The sequence below is a fragment of the Taeniopygia guttata genome, chromosome 2 (assembly GCF_048771995.1).
Source record: "Taeniopygia guttata chromosome 2, bTaeGut7.mat, whole genome shotgun sequence".
Classification (NCBI taxonomy): domain Eukaryota; kingdom Metazoa; phylum Chordata; class Aves; order Passeriformes; family Estrildidae; genus Taeniopygia; species Taeniopygia guttata.
In genome coordinates, this window is record NC_133026.1 from 120,357,370 (window position 1) to 120,377,500 (window position 20,131).

Consider the following 20,131-nt stretch of genomic DNA (forward strand, 5'->3'; position numbering starts at 1 on the left):
CAAAACAACTTCATCTTGAACAAAGACTGTTTAGAATGCTGCAATACTGTAAAATGCCATGCCTGATGCACCACATTTTAGGCACGAAGAGCGATGAAGCATCTAGAATGCTCTACAATTAAGGCTAAAAAGATGTTAATAATACCAGGTAAGTGCATTAACTTGGAGAATGAAGAGACACTGTACTTGGAACACTAACCTCAAACCTTGCTCTCTATTCTGTCAATTTAATTTTTAGCCTTCATAACATTATTTTAACAGCTGTCAGTGTAATAGTATAAGTACACTTAAAAGTATATATGTTATTGCATATACACATGTGATTACATGCACACTGTGTCAGGACACATCACCCAACATCATTTTGTGTGCATTGTGCAAATTCATGATAACAGGGTGAGGGGATTGCAGAAAAATCAGTCGTGGACAGAATTTAGCGGAAACTGTAAATTCCATATCAGAATCTGGGTTTTCTGATCCCATATATCCTATGTATATTTAAGATTTAAAACACTGTAGAAATTAAACATTAGCTGTCAAAAAATTTATTGCAGGAATAAATATCCTCTGCCACTTAAGGAATCTTATTTTGTTTTAAGCCAACCATATAATCACTATTGTCTAAACTGATAGCTACTGGCAATGGCAAAGCTCATCACCTGCAAGCTCCCTTGCCACTGTTCTTTTGGGAAAACTATCTTAAGAAAAACAGATGTTTCTGCTGTTTTAAACCAACAGGAAATGGACTGACTTTCTCCTTTTTCCTTTCCTAGAAACAGATACTAGCAAAGAAAAATCTTAGCACAGCTGTACTCAACACTTTTCTTGTAACAATATGTCTGTGTGGGAGGCAGGCAACTAGTGGGAACTGGCCAGGGGAAGTGAAATGTAGCAAGCAGAAGATGAACACAAAGAGTTAATTGGAAAGTCTGTGACTGGATTACTACACCATAATGCCAATACACTAGCAGGAAAAATAAAAGGGTGATGTACAAGGCTTCACTATAAGATATGATCTGAATCCTAGCTCAGCTGGTAATGTACACAACTGAATTAAGTATCAGCTTGGCAATCTCAGTCCCTTACAAGCAAATAGACGTTCAAATCATCAGAAAGCTTCTTTAGTACAAATAGCCTGCAGGTTTAGTGGCCAAATTGTAGCCTTATCTTTAAGGAAATGTCTTTAGGTCAGGCCTGAAGAATGAATTAATATGATGAAATGCAGAATTCATGTTTTATGCAGATAAACCAAACATTTAATTGTCACTGCTGGCAAACTGGCATCCTTTACTCACACTAGATTTACATAAAAAAGGAAAACTGCCATTGAAGCTACTGTATTAGAGCCTCAATTATTATAGAAGATGAAAACTTGAAGAAAATGATGAGACAAAGCCTTGCAGAAAACCTGGTTTTAATTGATTTGTACTGGAATTATGACATTTTAAAGTCCTGCAAAGCTTCAGAATAGAAAAAGGCAACTTTTTTTGAGAATGCTTTTGCTGAGAAATTCTTGCACAAATTCATGCTGCCATCTAATGGTCTAAATCAGCTATTTCTAGCTGAACAATTAAATCTGAACGATCACTTACATTATTCTTTGGACTATTTTATTTTCCTCTCAGTTTTAATCCTTTGAAATCGATATCTGTGGTTCAGAATGAAATAATAGCATATTTAAGGTGATATACCCTATTTTAACTCAACTTTTAATTTCTATTTCCAAGTAGTTTTTAATATTTCTTCCAAAGTTTTTTTCCTAAACTACTGGGAGGAGTGTGAGGAATGCAGAAAGGAGTTTTTGAAAAGTCCTTCAGTAAAGATTTTTATCATCACACCTCTCAATCCTTAAAATACAAATTTTAAGGACAGAATTTTGCAACATTGATTCGAAATGCAGGCAAATCACCTCTGATTCTGGCTTTTTTTGGGGGAAGAATGTTGTACCCTATGGCTAACGTCTGAAGCTGACAACTGTAGCAAAGTAAAAATCCCAGAGGCACCCTACACTGCTCCCCCACAAACCAAGGGATTTGTTTGCTGTGATCAGTTCAACACAACAAGCTCCAGAACTGAGGGTCCACTTCACGTGGGGAGCAAGGGCACTGGTATCCACAGCCAAACAGCTTCTTGCAGCAAAATAGTATTTTATTCAATCAAAAGCATTTCAGTGCTTGCATGCCTGCCTCTCCTCAAAACTGCTGTTACCCAGATATGTCCCTAAATAGTTTGTTCTTTTAATACTTTTCTCTCCCACTTCTCTCTGGGGACAGATTTTTGTCTTTTTTTCAGTCCTTCCACTGCGACAGTCAAATTACTCCCACTATAGCACTCACAAAATTATTGCAAATCAACATTCTTAGGATTATTTCTCAGAGCAGGATTCAGCTCTAGATTCAGATGCCTAAATTTAGGTATTTAGTTAATGTGTAGAAACTAAGTTGCTAAAAAAGTGAAGCTCTGGAGAGATCCATACAAAACATAGACAAACTAGCTTAAGGCATGACAAACAGAATTCTGGACTAGGAATTGTTCTGACTAATTTTTCCACTGGTTATAAATGGAGACTGAGACTTTCTAATGCACAGGCAGAGACTATTCGAAAGGCATCTGAGTTTGGATCTAAATCCCACTAGCACCCTAAAGAACTGCACCTAGCTGTCTAAACACAAGCATAGAATACAGCTTGAGATGCAGTTGTGTACCTAAAACATCCCCATGATGTGACACAGAACTGACCCATGAAACAGACAAGTTTCTCACAAATAGCTGGAGTTCTAGTGGATTATATGAAACGTTATGATGACTGAACATCACTTTTAGGGATTCTGTCAATTGCCTAAACTTAGCTACACAGGGCCATTTGAAATGCTCTAGGGTATCTGACCTTCCTGACCTTCTGCTTGACCTTCCGCTGCCACTCTAGTAAAGGTCTCCTCTAGGTCTTCTGCTAAATCCATTGGTACCATGTGGATGTCTCACACACCCTACGATGTCTCAAGTGGCATTAGAGACCTATGTTTAGGCAACTTAGTGTCCCACATCTGCCACAGCATATTTGCTTGGGAAAAAAAATCTGCTTTACACACAGCTGTGCATAAAATCCTCCTCTGCTGCAGCAAACCCCAACATAAAACCTCAATAATGGGAATTCAGCAACAGATATTAAGCTAATCATGTGCCTAGAGTAACAAACAAACTACTGCATGGACTAATCTGAATTTTACATTTTCCAGGTTGTTGGCCAATCTAATCAATACGAGATCGAAGTCTTTCAGATCAAACAACCTTTTATATTATGCACTGGAATATTTGTGCCTCAAACAGATGAGGCTCTCCATGCAGAGAGCAGTCTTTTGCTAGAAGGTAAACAGGGTGCTCAAGCAGCACAGCAGAACACCTAAAGCTCAGGAAAATTTCAGACTTCATTATCTTTCTGTAAATTGGATAACTGGGTTGTATAACTGTAGGTGTAGTTTTGGAGATGGTAATATCAATAGATTTTTACATTGTCTCCTGCATTGCAACCCACACACTTCAAGTTTGGCTTCTACAGCTGTTCTTCTGGCTAGATTTTCCTTTTTTCCCCCTCATAGGACTATGTAACTTTTGCAAAACAAATGAATCTGGGTGAGAATTTAGACTGCATTATTAAGCATTCATGTCAAGTAATACTTCCCTCAAATCTTTTCCCTTTGATGCACATATTAAATCTTTAGGTCAGCATTCATAAAAGAAACAGACTCTTCATTTTATTCCATTCTTTCACCATACAATCTTTTATAAATATGACTTGAGAATTTTAGCTATTTATCCAATGCTCACACAGTCTACTCTCTCTTTGATCATTACATTGGATAACATGTTAGTCCACTATGAAGCTAGCAGCTGCAGATGTAGTTGGCCAAAGACCAGCCCTCAAGCTTTCTTTTATTAGCCCTCATTTTTAAAGTGCTTGTTCAGTATTTAGGCACTGGTCCACAGGGTTAATATACATCACTTCAGGAGCAGAGAAGTCTACAGTTGCATGCAGCAACTGAGTACCCAGCAGGCGAGCAGGTTACCTGGCAGGCAGGAACTACATGCCCAGGCAGGGTGATAGCCTCTGCTTTGTGACCAGGCAGTGGACCTGGCTCCACAGGAGGCAAGGATATGCTGCTGCCTTATTTTTCTGAGTCTGGTCTTGCAAAGGGCACTGTAAAGAAGCATTGATTAACATCAAAGAAAAATGGGCTCAGAATGGTGAAGCTATGAAAAAAGAGGAAAAGAGGAATGGTTTTTGCACTCCCTCATGCTCTGAGGAGAAAGGGGATAGTCTTCTCCTTAGTCTGCAGTACACAACGTATATGCAGGAAGAAGCAGCCCTACACAAGACCACGATGAAGGCTCAGTGCAGCATAAACTGTCCAAGTGGACAGAAGCTGTAGTTTATCCAAGGGACACCACCACTTTGCGTGACATCCTTGCAGAGCTATCACACCACCCAAATTCCTAAAAACCAAGCAAGAAACTGCTTTAATTACTTTATTTCCGTTCTTTAGCTTGTCATTGTTTTGTACTCCCTTTGTTCCTATATTTCACAAGTGTTTTTAATTTGAAACCTCTTTTCTATATATATATAGATAGATTTTTCAAGCTCTCTAGATTGTGGTGAGACACATATTAAGGAATTTTATATATTAAGAAAACAACTTCTGAATTCTCCCAAAACACAATGGTTGGGTTTTATGATCTCATTAACACTACTTTCTAAACTAAAACATCAAAAACTGCTGTTCAGTTTCTAGTGGCTTTATTTCTTGGCTGAAAACGCTTAGTTTAGGTAAATCTGTAAGATATAATTTTTTGTGACTTACAGACATTCTATAATTGAAAGTACTGCAGGACAATTAAACTTCAGGAATACTCTCTTCAATTCTAACTGAAGGAAAAAATAAAACAAACCAGCATTCAATGGTAACAAGGCGAGTTGGACAACCCCGTAGTCAGAATTGATACCTTATTTTATTGTTTAACTGCTCTAATTTAAACAGCCATTTTTTTAATTCTTTTTTACATGGTTTAAGCCAATTGCATTTAAGCCAGAGATGCGAGGGAGTATGGGTTCTAGCAATGGCTACAGATATGAAAGTAAGCACATGTTTTGTCCTCAGCTCTGCCAATAGTTTTCAAACCTGACCTGCTGTCTCAAGGCTTGGGCTGTGCTGAGTAGCGTGCCAGTTCTCCTGACTCCTGCCAAATGCTGTGCTGACAAACACGCAAGCTACATCAGTTAGCAACCCAGCCCTGAAAGCATCAGCACCTCCTTCCCCAGAGTCAGCCTGGAAAACTCTTCGATTAAAGAAGCCATAAAAATGAAATCTTCACCATTTTCAGCTTTTCTGTAACATATAGAGTTTGAACTGGAAGGTCTTAGTGTGTTTTTTAGGCAAAATTGCTTGAAATTCCAACCTGTGAGCTTTTAAATTGGTTGTATGTAACTGGTAAATTCTGAGTGCCAAAAGAGTATTTTCCTCTATTACAATCTCTTTTAGGAATATAGAAATCTTTGCAAAAGAAGTTGTCTAACATGTTTGGATTCAGAGCTGACAACTTTTTTAAAAGCTGTCTTATCAGAGGCCATCAAACTTTCTCTTACCAAAGTTGCATGGATTTTACTTCAATAAAGAAAATCCAGAGAAGACTCCAAGTTGTTATCTACACTGTGAAATAGTATACAGATACCCAAGCTACCAGAGACCTAAGCTGGTAACTTCATATGATTCAGCTCAGCCTCACACAGACTTCATCACCCTGTCACAATATGCAGTATAATGGCAACTACCCAATGCTGTTAACAAGTTAGCCAGAACTGCATTCACTATCTTGAGTGAAGAGTCAGCATGAAAACATTCATACCTCATCCAGTTCCAAGCTGGACTGTGTTTTATCTGCTTAGCTACCCTAAGAGGGGAGCTGACTTGCCCTGTACTTTCTAACTCAGAACAGGAAGAGACTTACAAGGCTAAGACCTTACCACGGTGTTAAACACTGCCTTAAATGTCTTGCTCCCTGCCATGCTGAGTTTTGCATGCACAAAGCTCTATAAACAGTCAGTATCCAACACCAACCCTGGTGCAGCACTACCAGCACTGTAAACAGCAGGTAGCTAGAACATGCCCTGATAAAAACCATAGAATTACTATGGGAAAGTGTTACTAAGAACATTTGCTGCATTGAAGAGAACACCTGTAAAGGATGCTCATTTGGGACATCTCATCACTTGCCTTCCATGCTGACTGCTAGGAAAACTTTCCCCTTTTCCTTTTTTCCTCTAACTAGTTTGCTTTCCTTTTCCCTATGAAATTAGCTATCACCACCACTATAAATTTATGGCATCAGCTGCAGACCTTGCAAATGGATGTTGGCCCCTTACAAACATGCTTCAACATCCTCTGTTCAACATACTGCACATATAAATATGCTCCACAGCATGTGAAAGAATAGTCCTTCACACACTTAAATCAACCTAAGTTGCCCTTACATTCCAAGTACACCCAGTCCCTTTCTGGTGAAGGCACAAGCTCCTGTGTAACTAGAAAAGAAGATGTCTAAGTACAGTAGTTGTAAGTCAAGAAGTAACTTCTGCCTTCCTCTCCCCTGAAAAATTGATTCATTTTCGAGCAGCTCAACTTCCAATGCTGGAGGCAGGAAATATTCAGGGACACAAAGTCTAGGGACAAATGAAGGAGGAGGAATCACTGACACTTTGACATAAATCATCTTAGCCTGACAGGAATCTAGCCGTAAACTTTGCATACGAATTGCAACTCTCGGATCATGTTTCTATGAGGTACTGAAAAGCATCTTTTGTGCAACTTGAAACACTACACTTTACTGGCATAGAGATATGCCCTGGAATGAACTTAATAATCTATTTTTTCCTCAAGACATTAGTCTTGCCAGTATCAGAGTTTCCCTAATGCAATCTCCTAATCTTTGTCTGTATCTTCACCTATTTGAAAAGCACATTTCTTTAAACAGAGATCAGTAAATGGAATGCAGACACAGTAAAAAAGACAAAGCTTCCAATTTTTAATGTATTTTTTATCTTTTTTAATAACAGAAAATAATATACAGTCAGAAACTAATAAAAATGAAGAAAACTAATGCAGCATATTATCTACATTAATTCTCATATCTTGTTTTTAACTGTCTATATAGTCTGCATTTACTTGGGTACTTCAGCAGTACTTCTAGTCCACTACCCTAGTCCCAAAAATCAGCAAGTGAATGCTAAATACAATGTGGCAGTAGAAGAAAATAAATGTAACATACTATACCACAGGAACATAACACAGTGCTGCATCATATGCTTCACATTTCAGACTTCACTGGCTATTATAAACGATCCATTCTGTGTCTCCAGGCCTGCCTGTGGCGAGGGTGAGTAGGAGGTGGCAAGCAATGCTGACTGGATGAGGTGCAGGATCGTGCCCATCACAGCCAGTGCCCCACAGCACAGCCAGGCTGAGCCATGCGGGCTGTGCTGAGATGCAGGGCCCGTGCCCAGCACGGCTCACAGGACGGGGCTGTGCTGCTTAAATCCCTTGGCCACAGGACAGACTTGTGTCAAGAGATGGGTCCCATGGCAGCTCCCCCTTGGTACCATCTGCACAGCCCTGCCTTTATCTGACAGCACAGCACAAAGTTTTCACAGTACCATCATTCCTGACTATTCCTGACAGGGTTGTCTCCTTGTAAACAAATCCTGTAAGAGTGTGAATACCCAGGAGGGGTTAGTCTCTGCGGAGGCTGAGGTCTGCTGTGGTGCCTGTGAGAAACAGTCCTGGACAATGCCACACCACTCAGGGCCCAAGGCAGCTGAAGGTATGGAAGATTATCTGTAATATCCACTTCTGAAACCAGCAAGTCTAATAAACAGCATTTAAATGATGCCTTACAAAGTCTAAGTGCCTTTCTTACTGTTATCATAAAGGGCCAGCACCTCCTTATGCAAAACAAGGTGATGAACAATTATTTCTAACAGAGTAGTCCATCAACAGTACTATACAGATCATTTTTCTGCTTCCTCTTTGCTCTGGCATTCATGTGTGCACATGGCGTGTGCACAGTGGGTATGTGTTCATGCAGATAAACAGGTATGTCCATTTATTTACTACTTAGTGTTAGTTATTACTCAATTTACTAACCACAGTATTATTAGCTATTCTGCATGGGTAACTGCACTCAAATAAGCCCAATTAAAAAGCAAGTACAAATTGTGGCCTTCTGTCCCACTTAGCCTGTTTGTTTTGTGATCAGAAAAATCAAGTGGCCTTGGCTACCTAATGTGCCCAGAAAAATAACCTTCATGTATCATTTTACCCTAACACCAAAACATGGCTCTCATGAAAGTGTCCAAAGAAGCAAACTTATAAATTGATCTAGACACACTAATCATTTTCTATGAAAATAAATATTAAGAGTTAGCAACTGCTGAGTGTTTTGATGTCCTATTTCCACCAATACCTTTCCATAATTAAGTTCAGATTCCAGAATTCCAGATTTTATGCCTTTAACTAGCTTTCATTTTTTCCAATATAGCGTTATATCTGCTAGTCAAGCTAATCTCATAATAAAAGCGATTCAAATAAATGAAGGATTTCTAATTATTAACTAAACTCATTTCAATCACCATAATTAGCTTTTTAAACCATGATGGATGTAAGTGGACACATGGGTCAGCAATGACTAGAAATATAAGACAAGTGATACAAAAATCAACAACTGTTCCATACAGTAATTAAAGGGTTTCTTCTGTGTTATTTTGGGTTTTTTTTGTCTTCTATAATTCTAGGTATTGTTGTTATAACACAACACAACCCACCAGCCAAGCAAATTAAAAACAAAACAAAAAAAACCCAAAAAAAAACCCAACAAAAAATCCAACTTAGAATGAAGTGTTAAAACCCTACACTTCCCAAATTATCAAAATTAAAAAGCCTGGGGAAAAGTAAAATAGAATTACGTAAACTGAAATATTTTCCTTAAACATTTTTGAAATGCTGCTTTTTTTAAAATTCCTTAATTTTTCAACATTGCAATAAATTCAATTTCTAATGAAGATTAATTTTGAACCAAAACACTCCTTCAGAGTTCAAACCCTCAATCCATTTGACAATTATGAGATGCACAAAAATTAACATGAAATTCATCAAGACAAGATTTATTAAAAATAAAAAAATTTTCACTGATAAAACATGTCACTAGAACTTTCTGACCTGTTTTGGTTTGGTCTTTTCTCATATTACAGATCATATTTTGTCTCACTTTTGGAGCTTCAAAAGACCTGATCTAATACAGTTCGTCTCGGGAAAAAAATGGAAAAATGGGGAAAAAAACCTATCTCAGAGAAAGAAGTTTTCCAGATTACAAATTGACATAGTTCTGAATATAGGTTTCTAAACTGTGAAATAAAGGATTTTTCCTAAATAAACATTGAGGATTAAGGAACTGAGACAGCTGACCAAGAAGAATGGTTAAAAAAAACAGAAACTTGAAAATGGTTTCAAGCCAGTTACCAAAATGCATTCCTTCCAATTTTATATTCAATTTCTAAGAAAAGATTGCTTCATTTTTAATGCCACAGGTTCTAATCACATGACAGCAAAGAAAAGCAAAACCTCTCTCTGAAGTCAATGCTCTTCCTCCTCACTACCCTGGCTGTGTAATGTGCTTTTTAATGCACTTATTAAAAATAAAAGCAGTTTCAGACATCTTTAGTCTTTGTGATGAGCTTAGGGCACCTGTCTCTTTTAGGAGATAATTATGCATGTTTCTAAATAAGACTGCAGACTCTTCTTAACAACATTTTTTGTTTCCTTTTACTCTGAAATAACCGAGAAATTTTAGGAAGATTTAGGACATAAAGATAAAAAAAAAGAAAACAGAAAGCGTACAAACCTCTGATTGTACATGCCCCGGAAATTATAATTTGCTCTGTAATTGGGGATTGGCTTTGGATCTAATGGCCTGTAGATGGCGGGCTCTCCTCTTTTCATCGCCAGACCATTCAGCTCCACAGTTGGTGTTATACTGCCTGCAAAAAAACCCAAAAAGACCAGTGTAAGTAAGGTGCTTAAACCAGAAATACAGAAAAACACACAAGCAGGACTGAGCTATAAAGAGAGACCGACACGATTTTTTTCCACTTAAATTAAAAAGATGCGACTAAAAAGACATTTCAATTTCTGTAAAAGATGGGAATATAGATGTCAACTTAATCACAAGCAATGAAAAAGAACATTTAAAAATCTCTCTCAGTGCATTTTCTATGCAGTTTCAGTGGATTAACCTTCACATATGAATGAGAAAGTCAGTGTAATAATCAGGCTGGTTATTCATCTTTCCTAAGTACCTAATAATACATTATACTTCCTGAAAGAACTAGAAAGACAATAGAATAATGTGTCTTTCTGCTGAATACCATTAAATAAAACCACAAATAGAGCAGAGTGTCTTTGAAACAGCATGAAGTAACAGGCAGTACTGCAGTCATTCAGGACTCTGACAACAAGTTAGAAAAAATGTTTTATTTGCAAGACGTGAAAACTTCAGACTATGTCTAAGAACTAATGTTCTCATAGGAGTGATCTAACAGACTGAGCATACAGCTCCTGGAAATCAGTGCAACTACAGCCATCTACTGGTGACAGAATAAAAAAATAGAAAGCAGCCAGTACTTGCCCACTTGCAAGGTTTCAAAAATGCCAAATAAGCTACATCCAGCTTTCTTTCTTTTTTTTTCTTACGTAAAACATTCAGCTACAGTAATCCCCACTTACACTGTTGTAAGAGAATCCTAAATGAGGTAAATGTTATTCCAATAAAAATAAATTAATATATTCTGAAAATATTTTCATGATTTACCCTTTAAATTTACCCTTTAAAAAGCTATGATTAATTTTCCAGTCTGACATTGAAGATTTATATGGCAAATGATGAAAATGTTTATGCCACTTAATAAAAAACTTATACCAACAACAATTCTTATAATTTCCAGAGCATGACATTACTATGAATTCAAATTTTTAATAAAAATACAAAATGTCATTTTGATGAGAAGATACCTGTGCATATACAATGCACCTTTCTTGGAGAAAAATTACAGTGTTAAGTGATAAAATTTTAAATTAATTCTCTTAAAGTCTATTCCTCTTGTTATCAGATCTTCCGTCTAAGAATATGCTCAAAGACAAAAAACTCTAGAAACTCAGTAATACTCTGCAAGGATCACTTTTCACAGAGATTTGAGCCTTCTGCTTTCTAAGCAGCCACAGTCACAGTGACTGTGAAGGAAACAGGGTAAAACCAATGTCCTGGGTCTGGAGAGGCAACATATAGATCTCCAAAGGAGTGAGAGAACACTACCACACCACTCTCAAACAATCCTTCATGGCCAATGCTCAGGATAATATTCACAAGTTCTAAAGGAAATTTACTCCTGCTTTTCTCTTTTCAACACAGAGAAGATAAACTGCGCAATTACTTCATTTTAAGAAAGTGGCTGAAGAATACATTTTTAAAAGAGGGAGAGGGGCAGACAGAAATTAAAGGGGAAAAAGGGAAAACAGAAAACAAGCGGGGGAAAAGGATTGTTTAAAAATAAAAATGAGAAAATATTCTCACCACTTTATTCCCTTTACTTTAGTCTGAAATGAAGTTATGATTTTTTTTCTTTATTGATCAAGACAGAACAGATCACTGAGCATGTGCATGAGATGTGTACCTCAGAAGGTTTCGCATGCACTGAAGGGAACTTGCAGGTAACAGCTCAAAATTAAGGCTGCAAGACACCAGTATACATTCTTTCTATTATTGAAACAAGTTTCTAAAGACATCTGAAAGCTTTTTGAAAGCACAGGCTGCTCTGAAAGAAAACTCAGCATGCAGGAAATTACCTGTCAAAGTTCTCATGCCAAATCCCAGCCTTTTGTTTACACCAGAGATGCAATTTCACAGGATTGGACTGGATAAAATTTCCAACTTCATTGAAAAGTTAGCAAAAATAAAGCTCTGGGAAATGTGTTTTAGTTAATTCAGTCTGCTTTTCTCCTGTCTGCTTATCATTGATCACATACCATCACTTTGAACACATCTAAGCATTACCTAATTAATATATTCCCTTACAGTTCAACCATTTTAGGTATGTGCATTAAGAATTCTTCCATGAAAGCTTACTAGAGGTTCTGCATTATCCAATCATACTACAGCTATGTTGATTTTCATCCTAGAAATTTAAGTATCTTGTTAAAATTACTTATTTAGTGCTATAATGTACCAACACTTCAACAAGATCTAATACTCAGAGGAAAATTTCATACCTGGATTATTGTTTACATTGTTTTTGGGTGGTCTAGGCGTTGGCTTGGGAAGGGTAGTTTCATTCAATGCTTTGCTAGCAGCAGCATGTTGGGCCTTTTTAATACTGCTTCCTTCAGCTTCCCAGGTCTGTTCTCCAAGAGTCAGCTGCACTGTGAACATCTTCAAAGACAAAGAACAGGTAAACACTGGCAAGATTATCACTGTGGATTAGAACAATCTGTATAAAAGCTTCCAGGGCTGAAGAGAAACCACGCTCTCTTTTCATTGTATTCAACTCCCAGATAACGCATCTGATTCTTACAGAGATCAGTGAGACCTTATCAGTGAGCAACCTTTGGCCTTTCAAATCACAAAGTGAAATAGTGTAATGGCAATGTCAATTATCAAAGAACAGAATAATATTTAAACCAAGTAAAAATAACTTCAAACTGATCCTCTGCTCTTGGAAGATTATGTACAGGTCAGCTATGAACACATTTCTTCATCTATTTGAGTATGTTTAGTCACTTCACTTGTAGAAAACAAATACTAAACATGCTATGAGAAAAAAATCAATTTTTTAATGATTATGAATGAATATAAATGACTACACCCTTCTCAAGGCAGCAGAGAATTTTGCCCAGATAGTTTTACTGAGTGAATTAATTTCTCACCCAGATTTCTAAAAGTAATGCCTTTTGTTAGGGCAGAGTCACAACTCAAACACTTTCAAAAAGATAAAGTAAGAAGCAAAAGAATTATTATCTTTTGTAATGAAACTGCAGTTCTTAATGTAAGATCTATACTGAGGACAGGAACTGTAAAAATCCAGAGTTCAGAAATGGACTAACTGATAAAAAACATATTTTTCAAATTCTGATAGAGGGCTATTTCAAGTATCCATGCTGTGCAAATTGTGCAGATAAAACTCAATGCATGTTTAAGATATTAGATAGAGTCTATCTTCTGTTATACATAAATGTTCTGTTTAAATTTGAGCATCTGAGAACAAGGGGAGAAAAGCTAGAAACTCAATATATTTGCCATATAATTCCTAGATAAAAGGCAGGACTTAATAGTCAGATACACACAGTAAACTAAGAATCACCTGCCTCAGAAAACAGACTAACTTACTTGAGTCAAAGAAAAAAAAAGATCTACATATTAGTACGAGAAGTATAGAAAGTAAAATTTTAATTTTGACAGCTCTCTAATTTTTAAACTTACTTAAACTTGCTAGATTCAGGACCAGGCTTTTAGAGATTAATATGGTGGGCAGCCCTTAAATCTGCCTTTACATATACTTTTTTCAGCAAGTACTTGCAAACAAGCATTTGAACACAAGTATGTATGTGTCTCCCAACTCAGCCCTCTGCACATGCACATACTGCATTCAAAATGTTATAAATACATAGTGGTGTCTTAATTACAGCCTTGAGTTTTGGCCTACTGTAATTTTCAGAAGCATAATGCAAGTCTCTGTATCACAGCTCTTATTGCCATGTTTTTGCCACAGCAGTCATAACAATTTCCTCATGGAAGAAAGAGAGAAATAGTGTCTTAATTTTACACTCTATCAAACCCTACCCCTACCCCCATCTGAAAGATAAGATGGGTATTAGAGCTAAATACCCATAATTATATAAATTACCTACAAACATATATCCTTATTACTAAAAAAGTTGAAATTTGATATCTGGATCTGGATTTTTCAAGAAACTATCAGTATAATATTTTTATAGGAGGAGGAAAATCCCAAATTTAAATGAAAATATGATTAATAATGGCTACTTATCTGCCTATAACTCTTAGTGCTTAGAGCAATAAATAGGAACTCCAGATGATAAAGTGCTTGCTCAGTAAATTTCTGCCAGTCAGAGCACCTTCTCACTTAACACATCTTCCAAAAAAACTCCTGCAAAAACCTACACATAGAATTAAGCTTACTCCTTTATTAAAGGAATAAACCTGCCTAAATCCAAATTCTAGAGCAGACAATGGAACATTCAAGTCCTGGAATACCAGAGCTAACAGTTCTGCTATTTACTGAGAGACACTTCTCACCTGATGAAATTTCTATTCCTTACACCCAACATAATTTACCTGATGTTCAGAGAGCAGAAAGGCAAAGGCCACCACACTAGTGCTTGTTTCCACTCTGCTGTACTTGTAAGGTCAGTCTCTTTAAGCTCTGACAACTCTTTACTCCTCACTTCTTCTGTGCAAAACCTTCTATCCTCCTTCCCAGTTTTTGAAGTGCTACATCCCCCACCCCTTTCCCTCTTTTCTGTACCATTGTCCACTTTCTTTTGACACTGTTCCTTTGCGTCCTAAAATGACACTGACATGGAAGATATGATCAATCTGACTTATGTACTCCAAAGTATCATTTATGCTAACAAAGACTTTCTGATTTTTCTTATAATAAAGAATCCACCTGGAGGGCAGACTTCTAGAAACCCTAACTGTAGTGTTAGGAAGAGCTCCTTCTCTCCCAAGTGCACTGTTTCTAGTTTTCCATTTCACCCCGATTGTCTAAACTTATTTTCCAGAGACAACTAGAAAAAAGGGTATAAAAAGTTACTAGCATTTGTGGTAATGACAAAGACAGCTATCTTGTAGAACATGTCTGAAAATTGTGAAAACCACTAGTGGTCAGGAACAGAGTATGTGTAGGAGCAAAGCAATATGAGAAGCTCCTTGAAGGGCCAAGAGCAACAGCAGCACTACATCCTTCAGGTCACGCCTCCCAGGACAGATTCAGGTCTGTTTCACATATTCTGTCAAGTATATAATCATATTATTAGCAAGACATGATACTAAACTGCTAAGAGAGTCATAATAAATTCTATCTCTTTCTTTGTTTTTCATAGGTCAAAACCTGCATAATCTTATTAATAGCACTCTTGTTCTTCATTCATTTCTCTTTTTTTATCTCACAACACAGATCAAAATTAGATGTAATATCCTTCTGAGTCTATAAAGCACAAAACCGTTTTTTTTACTACTATGAGCACAATGAAAAGAACGAGGTAAATTGAAAGACTGAAAAATTAAGAAAGTCAATTCAAGTCTGGATTTCAGAAGTGCAGATAATGCAGACTTAAGTAATTTCACTGATATCAACTCCTTTAAAAGTAATAACAAATATATTATAGAATCAATAAAGTTGGAAAAGACCTCTAAGATCAGTGAGTCCAAACCTTGACCAAACACCACCACACCACACAAACTGTAGTACTAAGTGCCATGTCCAGTCATTTCTTGAAAACCTCCAGGGATGGCTATTCCATCACCTCTCTGGGCAGTCCATTCCAATGCTTAACCACCCTCTCAGTCAAAAAATTTTTCATTATGTCCAAACTGAACTACTCCTGGCACAGTTTTAGGTTATGTCCTCTTATCCTGTTGCCAATTGCTTGGGAGAAGGGCGCCCCCTTCCACCTGTCAACAATTTCTTATCCTACTAAAATTTTAAGCATAATATGAATGTCATATAACTCAAATCTCCTTATTGCTGAGAAATTTAAACAGCCAAAACCACACCACAACCACAGCAATTATTTTTTCACAGAAATAGAAAAAAAGGTAACACAATAAACACAATAGTGAGAAGTCACAGAAAGCCCAACAAATTTAATATGCTGCAACCTAAAACCAACCAGTCAGTGTACCCTGTGGCGCCAAACGCCTCCAGGAAGAGGAAGAGCACTTCAATTTCCATTTGCAATGAGGGATGCTAAAAGCAGCCCCACACCTGCTGACATCATTTCCACCACTGTAACACGTTCAGCATCGCCAGCCAGCAAAGCTGAAGGTCAGTGATTTGCATCAGTTCTGCAGTAGCTGGCAACATAGTGTGCAACACAGGAACAAGGGGCAAGAGCAGAGACAGCCCACGAGGAGCTGAAACTGTTACTAATCTACACCCTGGCCCTGCTGCCTCATGTGATTTGGCCACTCCAGAAATACTATGTACAAAACAGCTACTAAATATGCCAGTGTCTCACTCAGACTTTTCTAGGATTTTTTTTCCTTCCCTAGTTTGCTCCTAAGTAGGGAGGAAATTCAAAATTATATCCAAAAAATATCATGAGGATATTCCTCTGTATTCCCCATCATCTGAAAGCATCCTAATTTTTACTTATTAAGTTGGACATCCATCCATGACGTGGCCAGAATTAGCTGTCAAATCACTAGAAATTTATATGCTATAATCACATTATGAGTTTTAGTATAACCCTACATTGTAAAGTTGCAGAACAATAAAGTTTGTGCCCTAGAATGCAAGACTCAAAGATAGACTATCAACTTCATGGACAAAAAATTGCATCAATAAGCACTTTAAAAAACATCACAAATTTGCCATCACCTGCATTACCATGAAACAAATGCAGAGGTAGTTATCAGAAGCATGCTGACTGCAGAGAAAGACTCATGCAGCCTAAAAAGCAAATGCCTGAGAAAGATTAAGGAAGGGTGGTGATACCCTGAAAAGACGTTCATGAGTTCTATATAAAGACCAGCAAATGTAAATTCAAAGATGAGAGACAAAGTAAAGTACAAAATTATCTACAGGGCTTCTGTAACAGAAACACAGGCATACTTTGAGAAAGTGTAATATAAAAGAGCAGTAAAATAAAGAACAGGAAGAAAGCCCTTACACTAGAAATGTAGCTGGGTTTGACAAGCACATTTGTCCAAACCATGATATCTGTTCAGCACGTAAGGTATGGCTCATCACCTGGAACTGTGACCTTACCTTGGCATGAGCAGGCCCTCTTTCATTCAGAAGCTTATACTGGGGTTGAATTCTATTGAAACGGGCTAACTCATTTACCAGACACATTGGAGTTTTCTCTTTGGGGTTTGCCATGTTATCTTGGAGAGGAGCTGTAAATAAAGAGTCTGTAAAGTTTTTGTGGAGAAATGTACTCTTCACAACTTCACAAAGCTTTGCAAAAGCAGCATGCTTAAAAAAGGAAATACTTTGGCTAACCACAACTTTTGCATATATGCTAAATACAAAGTTTAAATAGCATTTATATATTAATCACATGAGACTATGTAGTTCACAATAACAACTTTTGATTACATGCAATTAAAAAAGCCCCAAAACTATTGCTTCCCAAAATGTCTTTATAAAAGATGACAGTGCAGGAGAGCACATGCATATTCTATATTTTCTGTGTCACCAAAGTTTACTGTCAGGAGTATACTGGTTCCTGGAGTTGACAACTCTTTCAGAATTGAAAATCCTGAATTTTTCCACTCTTTGAAGCAGAAATGGGTAGCATAAGAATTATGAGACAAATACAGTAGATGAAACCCTGCAGTCCCCAGTTGTTTCTGCCAGCTTCTTCCCAGAGTTTTAGACTTTTCTCACAATACTGACGTCACTCTCAGAACACTCCCATAGAACACCTCCCTCTTTAAGGATTTAGTTCTGCTTTCTGTAGACTGTTTCACTTTCTGTGGGTTTTTTGAAATTTATTTGTATTTATCCCTAACACACACACATTGTCACTTCTTGCTTAAATTGTTAGGACCACACTTCTGCATTTTATACCTAGTTCAGCACAGAAACTACAGCGTTTATTGGGCCACAAAGGAAACACCAAATACTGCCAAGCATTCAGAAGACATTCTGTTCTAGGGAAGAGAAATAAACTTGGAGACCTTCCTGCCCCACTAAAACTTCTCTATAAAAGATACTCTGAGAATTTGACAAAATAGACATGTTCTTTCCTGAGCTTTTATATCATTGATTAAAACTTCACTCCCAGTCTAAGTTCAATAAAGAAACTAATCTTAGTAAACAGTTTATTTAGCAAAAACATTTTTCCACGTGAGTTTTCTCCTTTATTTTAATCCTCTTTAAGACCTAATTATTATTTTTTTTTTAAATTAACAAGTCATCAAAAAGATTAATTTGAACACCAAAGAAAATACATCTGGACCAGCTTACCTGGTGAGTTGATCAAAGACGTGGGATCCACAAGGCTGGCAGTAGGACTGCTACAGCTGGCAGCTGATTCTGAAATGGATCCATTCATTGAGGATGGCAGACTCAGTGTATTTGTAGCTGTAACTGGCAGGGGTAGCACCACAGGGGCCATGGTGGGTCCAGACAGGTTTGCTGTAGTCTGCATTTTAACTTGTGCCATTGCCTGTCACTGCAATAAGTACATTGTTATCAGCAGAGCACTCTGCACTTTTAATGTCCAATGACTACAGTGGTATTAGCAACACTCCTTTTTTGCTCCTGGTTCCAGGTCACAAAACTGTCCACAAAAGTCATGCCTCTGCTAACATTACTTCCAAATGGAAGCACAGAGAAACAGAGCTCAGAGCCAAAGAACATCCCTGGAGAAGAATCCGCATACCTTGGCTCCAGGTTCTGCTTTTCAATGCTAGGGTCACCCTGCCTGAAATATAGCAGGAAGAATTACTATTCTAGAATTAAATGCTACACAATTATTCTGCAGATGAGATAAGCACTTGCCAGTATCTTCAAGAGAGGATGACTTTGCAACCAACTGCCATAGCAAACTTGCAAACTTTTGCCATTGTTTCTCCAGTAAAGTGCATCTTATGTATAAAATAGGGCCACAAGAGAAAATACCTATAATTTTTTTGGCTCGATACAAAACTAGAAAAGAGAGGAAGAAAAAAAAAAGGAACAAAATACAAACAAACAAGCAAAAAAACCCTGGCCAATGATGTGAGTTCTTCACAAAAAATCACTGCTTATTCAGTCAACAGGTGAAGTACTTCAAAATCCTTGCATAAATTACTGGCAGAGGTACCTTAATTTCCTAAACTAGCCTTTAACCCAATAGCTAAAACATTTACCTGGAATATGCCAGGTACTAATTATCTCTTCATCTGCCTAAATTAGTTTCTTTATTGCAAATACCTGTTCTCAGGCTAGGTCTATATGCATAAACAAACCAGGGTTAGGGCACCACTCCATATTACTCACTGGAGTATGTTCCTTGGCAAAATTTGGGCTACTAGCTGAAAACTCCTGCTGCTGCAAAAACTATTCAGGAGCAGTTTAAGGGCCTGCAGGCATCCCAGGTAATCCACTCAATTAAGAGAGAAACCAGTCATCGTCAGTCATCTGGGAAAAAGGTTTGGGCTTCTCCTGTCCCATAAGGAGCAGGTTGATATATTTTACTCACTAATATGTACATAGACTGTATTATTTGGGGTTCATACACATGAGCTGATCTGTACAAAGCAGATAGAGAGACAAAACCTGTGAGAGCCAACAAGTGGCCTGGGCAACTGGGACTTCTCCCAGCAGTTGCTCTGGTCCTGCTGGCTAAGGCAGAGCAGGGGTTCGGCTCTCATCAATCACAAGCTTACCACCAAGCTGTTTGCTCCTTCTGCTGGGATAATTCTCTCTCCCTATCTAAAAAAAACCCACAAAAACCCATTCAATGCCTGAAATTTTCTAACGGAGGGCTTACTGAAATGAATAACCTATATAAAAATTTTGATTACCATCAGTATTTTTTTTGCCCCCCCTCCCCAGTCCATTTAAAATATCCAAGTATTTACTCAGAGGGACAGTATTGCTGGATTAAGATCCCAAATTGCTCATTACACCTTGGAGTACAAGTACTTTAACAAAGTTGCACTAGTATAATGAAAATAATAAATCCTATTACTGTGACTCTGTGCTTTGGAGAAGAGGTTCAGACCAGAATGCCATTTTTATTACTGAGGAAAGACAGATAACTGATTTAAGTCTCTGAAAAGGCAAAAGTAGAAAAAA

General features: G+C 37.4%; 1 protein-coding gene across 5 annotated transcripts in view; it reads right to left on the bottom strand.

The window, feature by feature from the left end:
- STAU2 (staufen double-stranded RNA binding protein 2) overlaps nucleotides 1-20,131 on the bottom strand; it is a 171,281-nt gene that overhangs the window by 132,815 nt on the left and 18,335 nt on the right. For 3 of the 5 annotated variants that reach the window (XM_072924765.1, XM_072924766.1, XM_072924764.1), the window contains exons 2-5: nucleotides 18,314-18,521; nucleotides 17,108-17,253; nucleotides 12,366-12,525; nucleotides 9,946-10,081 (exon numbers count right to left, since the gene is read on the bottom strand). In XM_072924765.1, the coding sequence (XP_072780866.1) occupies nucleotides 9,946-10,081; nucleotides 12,366-12,525; nucleotides 17,108-17,253; nucleotides 18,314-18,512 (641 nt within the window). In that variant the 5' untranslated portion in view covers nucleotides 18,513-18,521. The remainder of the gene's footprint in view (nucleotides 1-9,945; nucleotides 10,082-12,365; nucleotides 12,526-17,107; nucleotides 17,254-18,313; nucleotides 18,522-20,131) is intronic. The other 2 variants (XM_030266336.4, XM_030266334.4) reach the window with 1 other exon arrangement.